Genomic DNA, 16,246 nt, shown 5'->3' with positions numbered 1-16,246 from the left:
GACTGTGGAGACAAATCAATCACGGATCCCTGGAGAGGGCAAACTCGCCATGCCGAAGTGATCAGAAACACGGAGGCAGACCCTGGAGAGGGCAAACTCGCCATGCCGAAGTGAACAGAAACACGGAGGCAGACCCTGGAGAGGGCAAACTCACTTTGCCAAAGTGATCAGAAACACGGAGGCAGACCCTGGAGAGGGCAAACTCAGTACCGAAGTGTTCAGAAAGCACGGAGGTATGCAACTTTCGGCTCGGGCGGCGAGTAAAGTTGTATCTGGAGAGACAGTACTCACAGCTTCCGGCTAGGGCGTCTAGTGAAGCTACCCTGGAGAGGGCAAACTCAGTACCGAAGTGTTCAGAAAGCACGGAGGTATGCAACTTTCGGCTCGGGCGGCGAGTAAAGTTGTATCTGGAGAGACAGTACTCACAGCTTCCGGCTAGGGCGTCTAGTGAAGCTACCCTGGAGAGGGCAAACTCAGTACCGAAGTGTTCAGAAAGCACGGAGGTATGCAACTTTCGGCTCGGGCAGCGAGTAAAGTTGTATCTGGAGAGACGGTACTCACCCTGGAGAGGGCAAACTCAGTACCAAAGTGTTCAGAAAGCACGGAGGTATGCAACTTTCGGCTCGGGCGGCGAGTAAAGTTGTATCTGGAGAGACGGTACTCACCCTGGAGAGGGCAAACTCAGTACCGAAGTGTTCAGAAAGCACGGAGGTATGCAACTTTCGGCTCGGGCGGCGAGTAAAGTTGTATCTGGAGAGACGGTACTCACCCTGGAGAGGGCAAACTCTGTACCAAAGTGTTCAGAAAACACGGAGGTACGCAACTTCCGACTCGGGCAGCGAGTGAAGTTGTACTCACAGCTTCCAGCTAGGGCGTCTAGCGAGGCTAACCTGGAGAGGCTACTCAACCAATTTTCCACCGGAAGACGCTACAAGTCAGAAGGTTGGCACATCACCCGGACAATTGGGTCAACTCCTTTACTTGTCAACCGGTAAACTAAAAGGCCGTTTGACCAAGTAAAGGGGGGGGCAGCTGTAGACCCCTAAAATTGTCCGGGTCGGAAATAAAGCTTGAAGACTCTCGAAGACTGAAGAAGGATCAGCCAGAAGGACTTCCAGAAGGCCCAAGGAGGGTTCTCTATAGGTCTAAGAGGTCTTAGGATAGCTAAAAATAGAAAATAGGAGGAATTGGGACCAATACGGGCTGCTTGGGGACCAGTACGGCCTGTATTGAAGTTTTGAACTTCAATACGGCCGTACTGGACTCAATACGGCCGTATTGAAGATTTGTGAACTTCAATACGGCCGTATTGAGTTCAATACGGCCGTATTGAAGAACAAATTCTCAATACGGGCCGTATTGATCCCAGCGCCCGTATTGCTCCTATTTCCTATAAATATGGCGTCATTTGACGTCAATAGACACTTTTCAACCATTTCTTGACTCTCTTATTGAGTGTTCTGGGGTTTTTGAGCAGTGCTCTGCCTTAGGAACCTCTCTGGGAGTCGATCCGACGAAGTTCTGGAATTCCGAGCACTTAGCTTGGAGATTCGAACCTAGTCGAAGGGAAATCCTCCGGATTTCCATAGTCAAAAGTTTTTAGGAAGGAGCGAGCGAGCTTGTAGAGCGAGGGAACGCCAAAAAGCTTCCCAGTTTTACTCAATATATAAAAGCACGCTTCAAGAGGTTTCTTCTTAAATCCTTCCTTTTACTGCTTTCTGTGTGCATATTTAAACTGTCATCATGTAGATAGTTAATTTATAATCGCTTATAATAAATAGGGGTAATTTAGTAATTTTACGCTATTATTTTAGAAATAATCTGTCATAGGGAACCCGAAAGGGGCGCTGTGGGGTGCTAACACCTTCCCCACGCGTAACCGACTCCCTTACCCAACTCTGGTTGTAATGGCCAAAGTTGATTTATAAAATCAATTGCCTTATCCCTTTTTCCAATGTTTTGAGTAAAACATTGGTGGCGACTCCACGAACCCTCCTTTTGCGAAAACCACTAATCCATGGAGGGTCCCGCTTGGGATTAATATGGATTGGTGAATCATTTTAATAAAATTGCTCGTTTGACGAGGTCTCAGTTTGAGAATAAGTCATTCTAGCAAACCATATTTTTTAAACAAATAAAAGAGTCCAACCATCATTCGTGAATGCCGAAAGCCCGTTTGGGCCGGTGGCGACACACAAGCAAGCCTAGTTCACATGTCGCCAATCACCTTCATCGACAGGGACTTTCAAGGGGTTGACCCCATACAAGATGACCCTATGGTGATCAGCATAGAAATCAACAACTACCTAGTAAGGAAAACGCTGGTAGACCAAGGGAGCCTAGTTGATATCCTATACTGGAAAATGTTCGAACAACTAGGTATCCCCGACCAAGAGCTAACACCTTACAAAGAGCCCCTAGTCGGATTCTCTGGCGAGAGGGTGGACACCCGAGGTACCATAGACCTTTACACATACTTCAGAAATGAGCAAGAAGGACAAAAGGTCAAGGTACGATATGTGGTGGTAAATGCTAATACCTCTTACAACATCTTGCTTGGTGTAGACCCCTAAAATTGTCCGGGTCGGAAATAAAGCTTGAAGACTCTCGAAGACTGAAGGAAGATCAGCCAGAAGGACTCCTGGAAGGCCCTAGGAGGGTTCTCTGTAGGTCTAGAGGTCTTAGAATAGCTTAAAATAAGGAAGTGGAGGGAATGAAGCCCAATACGGCCGTACTAAACTTAATACGGTCGTATTGAAGCTTCAATATGGCCGCAGTGAACTCAATACGGCGTATTGAAGTTTCTGAAACTTCAATACGGCCGTACTGAAATCAATACGGCCGTATTGAAGCTTCAATACAGCCGCAGTGAACTCAATACGGCCGTATTGAAATTTCTGAATTTCAATACGGCCGTATTGAACTCAATACGGCCGTATTGAAGTTCAAAAATTTCAATACGGCCGTATTGATTCCGTAGCCCGTATTGGGCCTGTTCCCTATAAATATGACGTCAATTGGACGTCATTTCACACTTTCACACACAGTTTTAACCCTCTTCTTGAGTATTCTGGGTTTTTTTGAGAAGTGCTCTGCCTAGAAATCACTCGGAGAGTTGATCCGACGAAGTTTTGAGTTCTGAGCATTTTGCTTGAGTCTCGAACTAAGTCGAAGGGAAATCCATCGGATTTCCAAGTCAAAAATTATTTTTTAGGAAGGAGTGAGCGGGCTTGTAGAGCGAGGGAACGCCAAAAAGCTTCCCAGTTTTACTTGATATATAAAAAGCACGCTTCAAGAGGTTTCTTTTCTAAAAATCCCTTCTTTTACTGCTTTCTGTGTGCATATTAAACTGTCATCATGTAGATAGTTAATTTATAATTGCTTAGAATAAATAGGGGTAATTTAGTAATTTTGTACTATTATTTTTTAGAAATAATCTGTCATAGGGAACCCGAAAGGGGCGCTGTGGGGTGCTAACACCTTCCCCACGCGTAACCGACTCCCTTACCCAACTCTGGTTGTAATGGCCGAAGTTGATTTATAAAATCAATTGCCTTATCCCTTTTTCCAATGTTTTGAGTAAAACATTGGTGGCGACTCCATGAACCCTCCTTTTGCGAAAACCACTAATCCATGGAGGGTCCCGCTTGGGATTAATATGGATTGGTGAACCATTTTAATAAAATTGCTCGTTTGACAAGGTCTCAGTTTGAGAATAAGTCATTCTAGCAATCCACATTTTAAAACAAATAAGCGAGTCCAACCATCCTTCGCGAATGCCGAAAGCCCGTTTCGGGCTGGTGGCGACAGATGGCGACTCCACTGGGGAAGCCTCGAGAGTCAGTCCCATTTAGTGACAGATTATTTTTAACAAATAATAGTTAAAAATTACTTCGTTACCCCTTGCTTGTATGATAACATGATTTATTATATGGCTTTAAATAACTGTTGTATGTTTAAATTCCGCAATTGTTTGAAATACAAACTGCACACAAACCTTTGCACACAACAGTTCCCTCTATACCTGGGGGCATGAGTGATTAACCATAGGGAGTGGATGTTAGTACGGCCGGTTGTCGAATGGGTCTATAGGTGCCCGTAGACCGTTGTCGGAAAACATCACTCAAGGTGATAACCATGAACTTGAGTCCGACGGTGCGTTGGAGCTTTCCATCGACCTACGATGAGAGGAATTGGGTCCCTATAATGGGGGCACCTTGGGGGCCTTGGACTGGTGAGAACAGTTAGAACCACCTTGAATATGCACTTTTCTGCAGGATACCCCTACCTCGTGATTCGCTCGTGACTGTTCGTGGATGAGTGAATTGTTTGTGTAAATGCTTATGTGCAATTGTTTGTGCATTAATAAATAACCTCGTGATAAGGTCTAAAGAATAATCCCCATGCATGAAAAAACCATGACATGAGAGGAAAGACCATGTGTGAAAATATAATAAAAGTGAGGAGCATGTGCATCATTACCAATAAAGATATCATGCATCCTCATAAACCATGCATTCTAGGTTCACCAATACCTCTTGACATGAGTAAAAGAGACCCATAATTATCGAGATTCTCCGTTGAGGAGAGATCATAAGTCAAGGAGGGTAGTAACACTCTGTTTTAAAAAGGCAGCGCCTTAAAAATGGAGGGTTATCAAGCTCATGTCAAGAGCGTATTCATGAATAAACTAATTAGAATAAACATTCATTTTAGAAAGTGGCTGGTCATCTCTCTGTCCTCACACGCGCACAGAAAACCAAGAAGATGGAAGCGCTGGAGGACCAAAACAAGAAGCTTACAGCCGAGCTCTCACAGCTCAAAGAACAAATGGCGCAAATGATGGAGCTCATGCGTCATCACAATATACATGGATCACACCACAGTGACCATGAGTCCCATCATGGAGAGGAGGAAGAGCACGAGGAAGAGCCTCCACACGCTATACCTATAGGGGCTGGAATTGTAATCAAAGAGCCCGAGGTTTCAAAGGAACAATTCCATGCTCTTGAGGATCGGCTAAGGGCTATGGAGGGGCATGATTTTGACATCAAAGATGCCGCCGACATGTGCTTGGTGAGGGACATCCAATTCCCTCCCAAATTTAAAGTGCCAGATTTCCCAAAATATGTGGGATCGACTTGCCCCAAGAGTCATCTCACCATGTACTGCCGAAAGATGGCTGCATATACTACCAATGAAAAGCTCTTAATTCATTGCTTTCAAGAGAGCTTGGCTGAAACTGCACTCAATTGGTATATGCAGCTGGATGGAAATCAAGTGTGCACATGGAGGCAGTTGGCCGACGCCTTTCTCAAGCGCTATAAGTATAACATCGACCTAACACCCGATAGGTCCGATCTTCAAGCCTTGAGTAAAACAAATGATGAATCTTTCAAGGCGTATGCCCAACGATGGAGGGAGTTGGCGGCACAAATAGAGCCCCCGCTGTCAGATAAGGAGACGGTGTCCTTGTTCATAAATTCGTTGACCGGTCCCTATTATGACAAAACGATAGGGAACACGACAACACTCTTCTCAGACATCATCACCATCGGAGAAAGGGTGGAACAAGGGCTGAAAAGTGGGAAGCTAGCTAAGCCCTCCCAATCATTCGAAGCTAAGAAGGCCTTTTGGAAGAAGAAAGAAGGAGGAGTCAACACTGTAACCATTTCTCCATCTTCTTCCACTTCGAAGTCGGGAAAGTCGCAATACAAGCCTGTGAGGAAGTTTGATAAACTTCCGACCACATATAGCGACCTCCTACCGAAGCTAGTGGAAGCAAGTCTTCTAGCTTATGTTCCACCGAGGAAATTTGATCCACCATACCCCGACTGGTACAAACCACAAGACAATTGTCTATACCATTCGGGGGCATCGGGGCATTCAACGGAGGACTGTAAAGTTCTCAAATATAAGGTCCAAGACCTTATTGATGCTGGGTGGGTCACTTTCGATTCGACAGCACCCAACGTGAGCAAGAATCCTCTACCAAAGCAGGAGTAGAGAATGGCAAGCCACGATAGGGCCCCTCCACTCTTTTCTTTTAGGGACTCATGATCAGTACCCGAGATCATGAGGACCTTTTCATGTAAATAAGGGTTTTTGGTACAGTTTTAATACATATCAATAAAGAGGCATTTTTCATATCATTCTCTCTTTTGTTCTTTTCTCTCTTTCCTCATTAACATTAATAATTCTAAACCTAAACAGAACCAATAAAATAATTATGTCTGTAATTGTTCGCTCTGACCGGGATCCAAAAGTTGAGGATGAATGGGTTGAGTTGGACAGTGATGAGGAGACCATCTCTCCGGATCTGCAAAGACTGCTAGATCAAGAAACTCGTCTACTCCAATCGTGTCAAGAGAAATTGGAGACCATGAATTTGGGGCAGGGCCGAGAAATAAAAGAGGTCAATATTGGGACCCATATCAATGATGAAATAAGGACACATGTTTCCACTATGATTATAATAAAATCATTCTTTCTCATTGCTTCTTTTCTTGCTTATAATAAAATTCTAAACCACATTTTTTTTAACCCTGTTTGAATAAACATGAATGAGGTTAAAATCATCTTAATAATAATAAACCCACATCATTTTTATGTGGAAGTGTGTGTGACAACTTGGAGCACCTTCCCTTGGCCTCGACAAGTGCCATCATGAATAAAAAGAAATCCTAAAAAAAAAAAAAAAAAAAAAAAAAAAAGGGCTGCGTAAAATAAGAGCAAAAGACCCGCTAGGAATCCCACGAAAGGGTGACCTAGGCAAAAGTTAGGGTTGCAAAAATGAACAAAAACAAAAGTCCGCTAAAACGCCACCAAAGGGGTGTTTTAGGCAAAAATAAGGACAATCAAAAAACAAAAGAAATCCATGATGGTACCATGAACTGAATTCAAAAAGAAAGGTTCAAGGGAAGCTATCTAAGTTGTCGAATCACAACGGCAATAAACAAAGATTTTCTTAACTTCATAAGTGTTTAATCAAACAAGCCTAAACACATAAGCCTACCTCGGCTAACCATTCTTACAAAAACCATTTTTGAAAAATAAATCCCCTCTAAAACACAAACTTTAGAACAAAATATCTTTCCTTTCTCTTCTCTCTTGTCCCAAAAGATTTTAGAATAATCTAGTGGAAGCATGGAGAAATAAATCATCACTGAAAATGGATCTAATCTGAATAATAAAATGGTGGAAGAACTGTGCCAAGAGTTCAAGATCCAACACCGCAACTCTTCCCCATATCGGCCAAAGATGAATGGGGCAGTCGAGGCAACCAAAAAGAACATCAAGAAAATAGTGCAAAAGATGGTTGTCTCATTTAAAGACTGACACGAGATATTACCCTTTGCTCTTCATGGTTATAGGACTTCAGGAGGCAGTTCTACCCGTCGAAGTCGAAAAACCTTATATAAGGGTAATCATGGAAGCAAAACTTTCCGAGGCAGAAAGGGTTCAAAGCCGATACGACCGGTTGAACCTTATCCAAGAAAAATGGCTGAACGCCATATGCCATGGTCAAGCCTATCAGAGGAAGATCAAAAAGGCTCTTGACAAGAAAGTCCACCCTCGAGTCTACCATGAGGGAGAGTTGGTAATGAAGAAATTACTACCAACTCAAAAGGACAAAATCGGAAAGTGTGCCCCAAATCACGGAGGACCATAAGTGATAAAACGAGCTTTCTCAGGAGGAACATTAATCCTCACAGACATGGGTGGAGAAGAACTTCGATACCCAGTCAACGCTGACGTGGTAAAGAAGTACTATGCTTGAAGACGTTGCTTGCATAGGCCCACTAGGATGAAAACCCGAAAAGGGCGTCCTAGGTAAAAGTTAGGGCAAAATAAAAAGCCCGCCAGTACAAGGGTACTAGGCAAAACAAAGGCAAAATCGTCCCCGCTAGGATATGTCCTAGGCAAAAGTTAGGGGCAAAAGAATAAGATGTAAAAAGCAAAGCAAGCAACGATCGCTTGAATCGAAAACCGAAAGGCGGTTCAAGTGATTATCTTCTAGAAGCAAGCGTCTTGCAGCATCTACACTCCTGGCTCAAGCCGAAGCAATTAGGGGAACGTAAAGAGCAACAATTACAGATATAATTGTTAAGCCCAATGTATATAGCCTACCCTGGCCAGCCATTCTTCATAAATTTCCCTTTGCAAATCTTTCTGTAAAAACATTTTTGAATATCAAATAAAATATCCATTTGTTTCTTTTCTCTCTTGACCATGTGATTATGCCTCTAAATTGATGTTTCAAAAATTGTACGAAACTCTCTTAATAATCGGTCAAATAAAGAAAATTGGAGGGGTTCCTAAAATCCGTAATCTCCTGCATAAAAGGCTCACAAAAATATTCCCTCACGTCGATGACAGAAATTCCTCCAAGAAGAGGAGGATAGGAAGAGCCATTCATTTTTCTAAAAAGCGTTAATAAAATAATCAAACTTGCATTTGTGCATCACACACACATTAGTTGCACATTCAAAGACCTTATCATGAGGCAATTGCATAAAATAGAAAAAAATAGAAAATTGCTTGTGTTTGACAGCAGTCAACAGAAAAGGCCAAAAAACGGCAAAAAGGCAAAAATACAGAAAAAGTCAAAAGTCGACAAAAAAGACAAAAACTCCGCATCATACAGAATAACAGAGCCTGGAGAGGCTTGCCGAAATAATACTCATACAAAATAACTGAGCCTGGAGAGGCTTGCCGAAACAATACTCATACAGAATAATTGAGCCTGGAGAGGCTTGCCGAAATAATACTCCCACAGAATAAACGAGCCTGGAGAGGCTCGCCGAAATAATACTCTTTCAGAATAACTAAGCCTGGAGAGGCTTGCAGAAATAATACTCCCCAACTGTACAGAATAAATGAGCCTGGAGAGGCTCGCAGAAATAATACTCCCCAGAGAAACCTCAACTCAAGCTCACGGAACAAATCCCCAGCGAGAGCTATCAAAGCAAAATCGTCAAAATCCCCAATGGAAGTACGATCTCCCAAGCAGAATATCCAAGTCAAAGGACTTAAACTTCCTCAGTGAAGATAGCTCTCCAGCTCAAGTGTTGAGTGAGGCTAAGCCTGCAGAGGCTTCCTAAATAATACTCTGGGATACATAAGATCCCTCATTCCCCAATCGCCTACTCAGAGGCATCCCTGCAAAAAGAGAAAAATCAAAAAATATCAATAAGTATTCCCCAAGCGGAATCTGGCACTCAGCCGAACACTGAACTTCAAATCCCCAGTCGCCTACACAAGAGGCACTCCTTCAAAAAAGAAAACCCAAAAAAAGAAAAAATCAATAACAATTCCCCAAGCAGAATTTGGCTTTTTAGCCAATCATTGAACGTCAAGCTGATACGCCTAACAGAAGAGGCTAATCAAAATCAACGACAGAATCCCCAGCGGATAACAGCCTACACAGAGGCGACAAAAATCAGAAAACCCAAAAGAGATACCCGAATAAAGATAACCGGGATACTCCACCAACGTCAAAGGACGTCAGCCAAACATAAGGCATCGCTCAAATCAAGAAGAGCATCTGTGTCTACACCCCAAGGAAACAGAAATTCCTCAATGGGTACCAACAATGCAATGCAAGTTGGGGCACAGGAACCTATGAATGACTGCACATCCCCTAGACGGATCCCTGCGTTATCCAGCCCTCAGCGGCACAAAATCAGAAAAAACGTCGAAGCAGCATCGTGGACTGTGGAGACAAAATCATCTCAAAGCCTGGAGAGGCAATACTCAGCTACCCAGTTGTCGAGAGCACCGAGGTATGCACAAGCCTGGAGAGGCAATACTCAGCTACCCAGTTGTCGAGAGCACCGAGGTATGCACAAGCCTGGAGAGGCAATACTCAGCTGCCCAGTTGTCGAGAGCACCGAGGTATGCACAAGCCTGAGAGGCAATACCCAGCTAGCCAGTTGTCGAGAGCACCGAGGTATGCACAAGCCTGAGAGGCAATACTCAGATACCCAGTTATCGAGAGCACCGAGGTATACACAAGCCTGAGAGGCAATACTCTGCTACCCAGTTGTCGAGAGCACCGAGGTATGCACAAGCCTGAGAGGCAATACTCAGCTACCCAGGTGTCGAGAGCACCAAGGTATGCACAAGCCTGGAGAGGCAATACTCAGCTGCCCAGTTGTCGAGAGCACCGAGGTATGCACAGGCCTGGAGAGGCAGTACTCAGCTACCCAGTTGTCGAGAGCACCGAGGTATGCATGAGCCTGGAGAGGCGACGACTAATACTCAACCTGGAGAGGCTACTCAACAATTTTCCACCGGAAGACACTACAAGTCAGAAGGTTAGCGTATTACCCGGACAATTGAGTCAACTCCTTTACTTGTCAATCGATACACCAAAAAGACCGTTTGACTAAGTAAAGGGGGGGCAGCTGTAGACCCCTAAAATTGTCCGGGTCGGAAATAAAGCTTGAAGACTCTCGAAGACTGAAGGAAGATCAGCCAGAAGGACTCCTGGAAGGCCCTAGGAGGGTTCTCTGTAGGTCTAGAGGTCTTAGAATAGCTTAAAATAAGGAAGTGGAGGGAATGAAGCCCAATACGGCCGTACTAAACTTAATACGGCCGTATTGAAGCTTCAATATGGCCGCAGTGAACTCAATACGGCGTATTGAAGTTTCTGAAACTTCAATACGGCCGTACTGAAATCAATACGGCCGTATTGAAGCTTCAATACAGCCGCAGTGAACTCAATACGGCCGTATTGAAATTTCTGAATTTCAATACGGCCGTATTGAACTCAATACGGCCGTATTGAAGTTCAAAAATTTCAATACGGCCGTATTGATTCCGTAGCCCGTATTGGGCCTGTTCCCTATAAATATGACGTCAATTGGACGTCATTTCACACTTTCACACACAGTTTTAACCCTCTTCTTGAGTATTCTGGGTTTTTTTGAGAAGTGCTCTGCCTAGAAATCACTCGGAGAGTTGATCCGACGAAGTTTTGAGTTCTGAGCATTTTGCTTGAGTCTCGAACTAAGTCGAAGGAAAATCCATCGGATTTCCAAGTCAAAAATTATTTTTTAGGAAGGAGTGAGCGGGCTTGTAGAGCGAGGGAACGCCAAAAAGCTTCCCAGTTTTACTTGATATATAAAAAGCACGCTTCAAGAGGTTTCTTTTCTAAAAATCCCTTCTTTTACTGCTTTCTGTGTGCATATTAAACTGTCATCATGTAGATAGTTAATTTATAATTGCTTAGAATAAATAGGGGTAATTTAGTAATTTTGTACTATTATTTTTTAGAAATAATCTGTCATAGGGAACCCGAAAGGGGCGCTGTGGGGTGCTAACACCTTCCCCACGCGTAACCGACTCCCTTACCCAACTCTGGTTGTAATGGCCGAAGTTGATTTATAAAATCAATTGCCTTATCCCTTTTTCCAATGTTTTGAGTAAAACATTGGTGGCGACTCCATGAACCCTCCTTTTGCGAAAACCACTAATCCATGGAGGGTCCCGCTTGGGATTAATATGGATTGGTGAACCATTTTAATAAAATTGCTCGTTTGACAAGGTCTCAGTTTGAGAATAAGTCATTCTAGCAATCCACATTTTAAAACAAATAAGCGAGTCCAACCATCCTTCGCGAATGCCGAAAGCCCGTTTCGGGCCGGTGGCGACACTTGGAAGGCCCTCCTTAAACAAGCTTTGCGCCATTGTGTCCACTCCGCACTTAGCTATGAAGTTTCCATCCAAAGCTGGTATGGTAATCATATTGCATGTTGATTAGAAAACTGCCCGAGAATGTTATTTTGCTAGCTTGAGAGTACAACCAACGCCCCGACCCCAGCATGATGTTAATGTCATAGGAGATAATCACAAAGTAAAAAGAGACCCAGGTTTGGAGCTTGATCTGCGCTCGGATGATGAGCACAGAGTCGAGCTGGTAGAAACAACGATCCCGTTTCAGCTCAGAAAAGACAAGGGGCAAGTCACATATCTGAGCTCCCAATTATCGACTGCCAATAATGAACATATCAAGAGGGTGCTGATCCGAAACTCTGACCTATTCGCCTGGACAACAGCTGACATGTCGGGCATCAATCCGAACTTTCACTGTCATCAACTCTCTATATGTCGAGATGCCAAACCCGTCGCCCAAAAGAAAAGGAAAATGGGCGGTGAAAGAGCTTAAGCGGTAAAAAAAGAAACAACCAAACTGCTTGAGGCATATTTTATCAGAGAAGTCAAGTATGTCACTTGGTTGGCCAACGTAGTGATTGTGAAGAAGACCAATGGTAAATGGCGGATGTGCACCGATTACACTGATTTAAACAAGGCATGTCTGAAAGACGTCTATCCTCTGCCAAGCATCGACACATTGGTGGATGAGGCAGCAGACCACCAGATACTCAGTTTCTTGGATGCTTATTCCGGATATAACCAGATTCCCATGTATCCCCTAGATGAAGGAAAAACGACATTCATTACCGAAACGACCAACTTTTGCTACAAGGTTATTCCATTTGGTCTCAAAAATGCAGGAGCAACTTATCAACGACTCATGGACAAAATCTTCTGAAAACAGATTGGAACATGTCTGCAAGTGTATGTCAACGATATGGTAGTTAAGTCCAATTCCAAAACCGACCATACCAAAGACCTCGAGCTGGTATTTAATGAAGTAAGAAAGTATCGAATGCGCTTGAATCCGGGAAAGTGCACCTTCGGGGTCGCGACCAAGAAGTTCTTGGGATTCATGCTCTCGAAGAGAGGGATAGAGGCCAATCCCGATAAGTGTCAGGCCATCATCGATATGAGAAGCCCACGTAACATCAAAGAGGTGCAGCGCTTAGCAGGGCGAATAACATCATTAGCGCACTTCCTACCATGTATGGCAAACAAGTCAAGACCAATAATGTCACTATTAAAAAAGGCCCGCAATTTCTAATGGAGAAAAGAATGTGAATTGTCATTCCAAAATTTCAAAGCGATGCTCGCTGCACCACCTCTCTTGGCTAAACCGGATCCCCAACTAGATCTCATAATTTACATAGTTGTTTCTAACAAGGATATCAGCGCTGCCCTAGTACAAGAAAGAAAAGAGCAAGTCCTAGTGTATTTCGTCAGTCGAGTCTTGTAAGAGGCAGAGACCCGGTACCAACAGCTGGAAAAAATAGCCCTAGCTTTGGTATAGACGGCTTGGTGTCTACACCACTACTTCCAAAGCCACAGAATAGTTGTAAGGACAGACAACCCAATAGTCAAAGTTTTACGTAAACCTGAGCTGGCAGGTAGGATGGTAGCATGGTCAATAGAGCTATCGCAATTTGACATTCATTTTGAATCAAGAGGTCCTATCAAAGCTGAAAGCATGACTGACTTCTTAAATGAGTTTCACACTGAAACCACATTAGAAAAGGCAGTATGGACATTACACGTAGACGAATCATCAAACCAACAAGGTAGCAGAGCTAGGATCATATTTGAAGGACTGGACAACATGGTGGTAGAATAATCACTACGCTTCAACTTCAAGACTTCCAAAAATCAAGCTGAATATGAAGCCTTGCTAGCCGGTTTGCGTCTGGCAAGAGAATTGGGAATCACGAGAGTTAAGTGTTGGAGTGACTCCTAAGTAATCACGGAGCAGATTAATGGCACATTTCAATTCAAGGAGCCGGCATTACTCAAGTACTTCCACGCCTTCCAGAAACTCAAGGCTACCTTTGAAGAGGTCCACATAAGTCATACCCCCAGAGAGCTCAATACGAGGGCCGACCGATTGGCAAAGTTGGCAAGTAGTAAGAAGACGAACTAACTCCGTAGTGCAATACATCAAGAGCTACAAAGTCCAAGCATTGTAGAGTCTGAGTGCTTAGAAATTCGACAAGGGGACAAAAATTGGATGACTAACATCACCAATCATCTCTTGACAGGATAATCACCGGCCGACCCGCTGGAAGCCCAAAAGATAAGGACAATAGTCGCACGGTACACCCTAATATCAGGCGAGATATATAAAAAAGGTGTCTCAACCCCACTCTTGAAGTGCCTAACTCCAGACCAAGCACAGTACTTCCCCCGTGAAATACACGAAGGCATATGCGGAACTCATTTAGGAGCACGAACCATGGCTGCTAAGGTTCTCTGAGCCGGGTACTACTGGCCAACTCTTACGGTGGATTATGCAAGGTTCACTCAACAATACAAGCCATGCCAACAACATGGACTGCTAGTGCACCAACCTGCAGAAGAACTACACTTCATCACAACCCCATGGCCTTTCTCTGTCTGGGGAATGGATATTCTAGGGTCGTTCCCACCAGCGAAAGGACAAGTGAAGTTCCTGATCGTGGCGGTAGACCACTTCACCAAGTGGATCGAAGCAGAGGTAGTGGCCACCATTACAGCCAACAACATCCAAAGATTCGTATAGAAAAATGTTATCACGTGATTCGAAGTCCCGTATGCACTAATAACTGATAATGGCTTGCAATTCACGGACCTTCGCTTTAATGAATTCCTAGAAGGACTGAAGATGAAGCATAGGATGACATCGATAGAGCATCCTCAAACCAATGGACAAGCAGAGGCAGCGAACAAGGTCATTTTGAAAGAATTAAAGAGACGACTCGGGCAAACCAAAGGCGCATGGCCGGATCACTTGCCTGAAATTCTATGGGCCTACCGTTGTACTCTGCAAAGTTCCACTCAAGAGACTTCGTTTTGACTTACATATGGTATAGATGCCATGATTCCGGTGGAGATAGGAGAAACATCTTTGAGACGACAACAATTCAATAAAGAAACCAATGTTGAAGCACTCAATGTGGAGCTAGACTTGATCGACGAGGCAAGAGATAGAGCTCTTATCAACATGGAAGCCTGCAGAACAAGGGTAGCCAGGAAATATAGAACGAAGGTAAGGCCCTGCGAATTTTAACCGGGGGACCTGGTCTGGAGAGTCACAAGAGAAGCAAAAAGGAACAAAGCTCATGGAAAGTTAGCACCTAACTGAGACGACCCTTTCCGCGTACTATATAACCTACACTATGGTGCCTACAAACTTGAAGAACTCACAGGACGAACCATCCCGCGAACCTGGAACGCTACACACTTGAAACATTATTTTAGCTAATGTGTTATGTATGATTGTTTCGGTGTACTATTTTCCTTTCCTAGGTTTTTCCCTCTTATAAAAGAATGTGGAAGAGGTTTTACCGGGAAAGGTTTTTAATGAGGCACCTCATTAATGAAACACAATTCAGTCTCATTAACTTATGTTCCCCCATAGCAAACTCCCACTCATAAACTTGACAGTTAATAAATTCCCTCCCGAGTTCCCTCACTCATCTAAAGATGAAAAAACGATTCCCTCCCGAGTACCTACACTCGACCAAGGAAGTTAGTTCCCTCCCAAGTGTCAACTTGGTCAAGGAAAAATACACAATCCCCTCCCGAGTTCCCCCACTCGTCTAAGGACGAAAAAATGATTCCCTCCCGAGTACCTACACTCGGCCAAGGATGTTAGTTCCCTCCCAAGTGTCAACTTGGTCAAGGAAGAATACACAATCCCCTCCCGAGTTCCCCCACTCGGCTGAGGATGAAAAAATGATTCCCTCCCGAGTACGTGCACTCGGCCAAGGAAGTTAGTTCCCTCCCAAGTGTCAACTTGGTGAAGGAAGAATACACAATCCCCTCTCGAGTTCCCCCACTCGGCTGAGGACGAAAAAATGATTCCCTCCCGAGTACCTGCACTCGGCCAAGGAAGTTAGTTCCCTCCCAAGTGTTAACTTGGTCAAGGAAGAATACACAATCCCCTCCCGAGTTCCCTCACTCGGTCAAGGATGACAAACTTTAACCTTCCCAAGTCCATATACTCGGTTAAAAATGATAAAATCCAACCCGCCAGAGTCCACATAAGACGGAATGTCTCCCTCCCAAAAATAGGTACTCGGTAAACAAAGATCGACTATTTTCATCCCGAATACCCGTACCCGACCAAAGATGACAACTCGTTCCCCTGCCGAGTACACACTCGGTCAAGGACAACCAAATATTTTCCTCCCAAGTACGTGGTCGAGGAAGATCAACTACTCCTCTCCCGAATACCTATACTCGGCCAATAAAGGTAACTCGGAGCAACCACGCTATACTAAAGTACTTAAGCAAGCAACCAATGAAATATGCAAACAAAACCAAATGTAAATAGAAAAGCACAAGATGAAAGGAAAGTGGAATAGGCATTCGGTCAAATAAATACTTC

The 16,246-nt window shown here is 44.0% G+C and overlaps 1 protein-coding gene across 1 annotated transcript; it reads left to right on the top strand.

Annotated features, from left to right (window-relative positions):
• The first annotated feature begins 2,213 nt into the window (after positions 1-2,213).
• Positions 2,214-12,172, top strand: LOC145949974 (uncharacterized). The gene is made up of 2 exons (XM_083060881.1): positions 2,214-2,510; positions 11,768-12,172. The coding sequence occupies exons 1-2, from the start codon at positions 2,214-2,216 to the stop codon at positions 12,170-12,172; spliced, it is 702 nt and encodes a 233-aa protein (XP_082917007.1).
• Positions 12,173-16,246: the final 4,074 nt, after the last annotated feature.

The sequence above is a fragment of the Cajanus cajan genome, chromosome 7 (genome assembly GCF_000230855.2).
Source record: "Cajanus cajan strain Asha chromosome 7, NIPB_CcT2T_4, whole genome shotgun sequence".
In the NCBI taxonomy this organism is placed as follows: domain Eukaryota; kingdom Viridiplantae; phylum Streptophyta; class Magnoliopsida; order Fabales; family Fabaceae; genus Cajanus; species Cajanus cajan.
The sequence above is the reverse complement of the archived record's forward strand: the minus strand, read 5'-3'. Positions and strand labels throughout refer to the sequence as shown.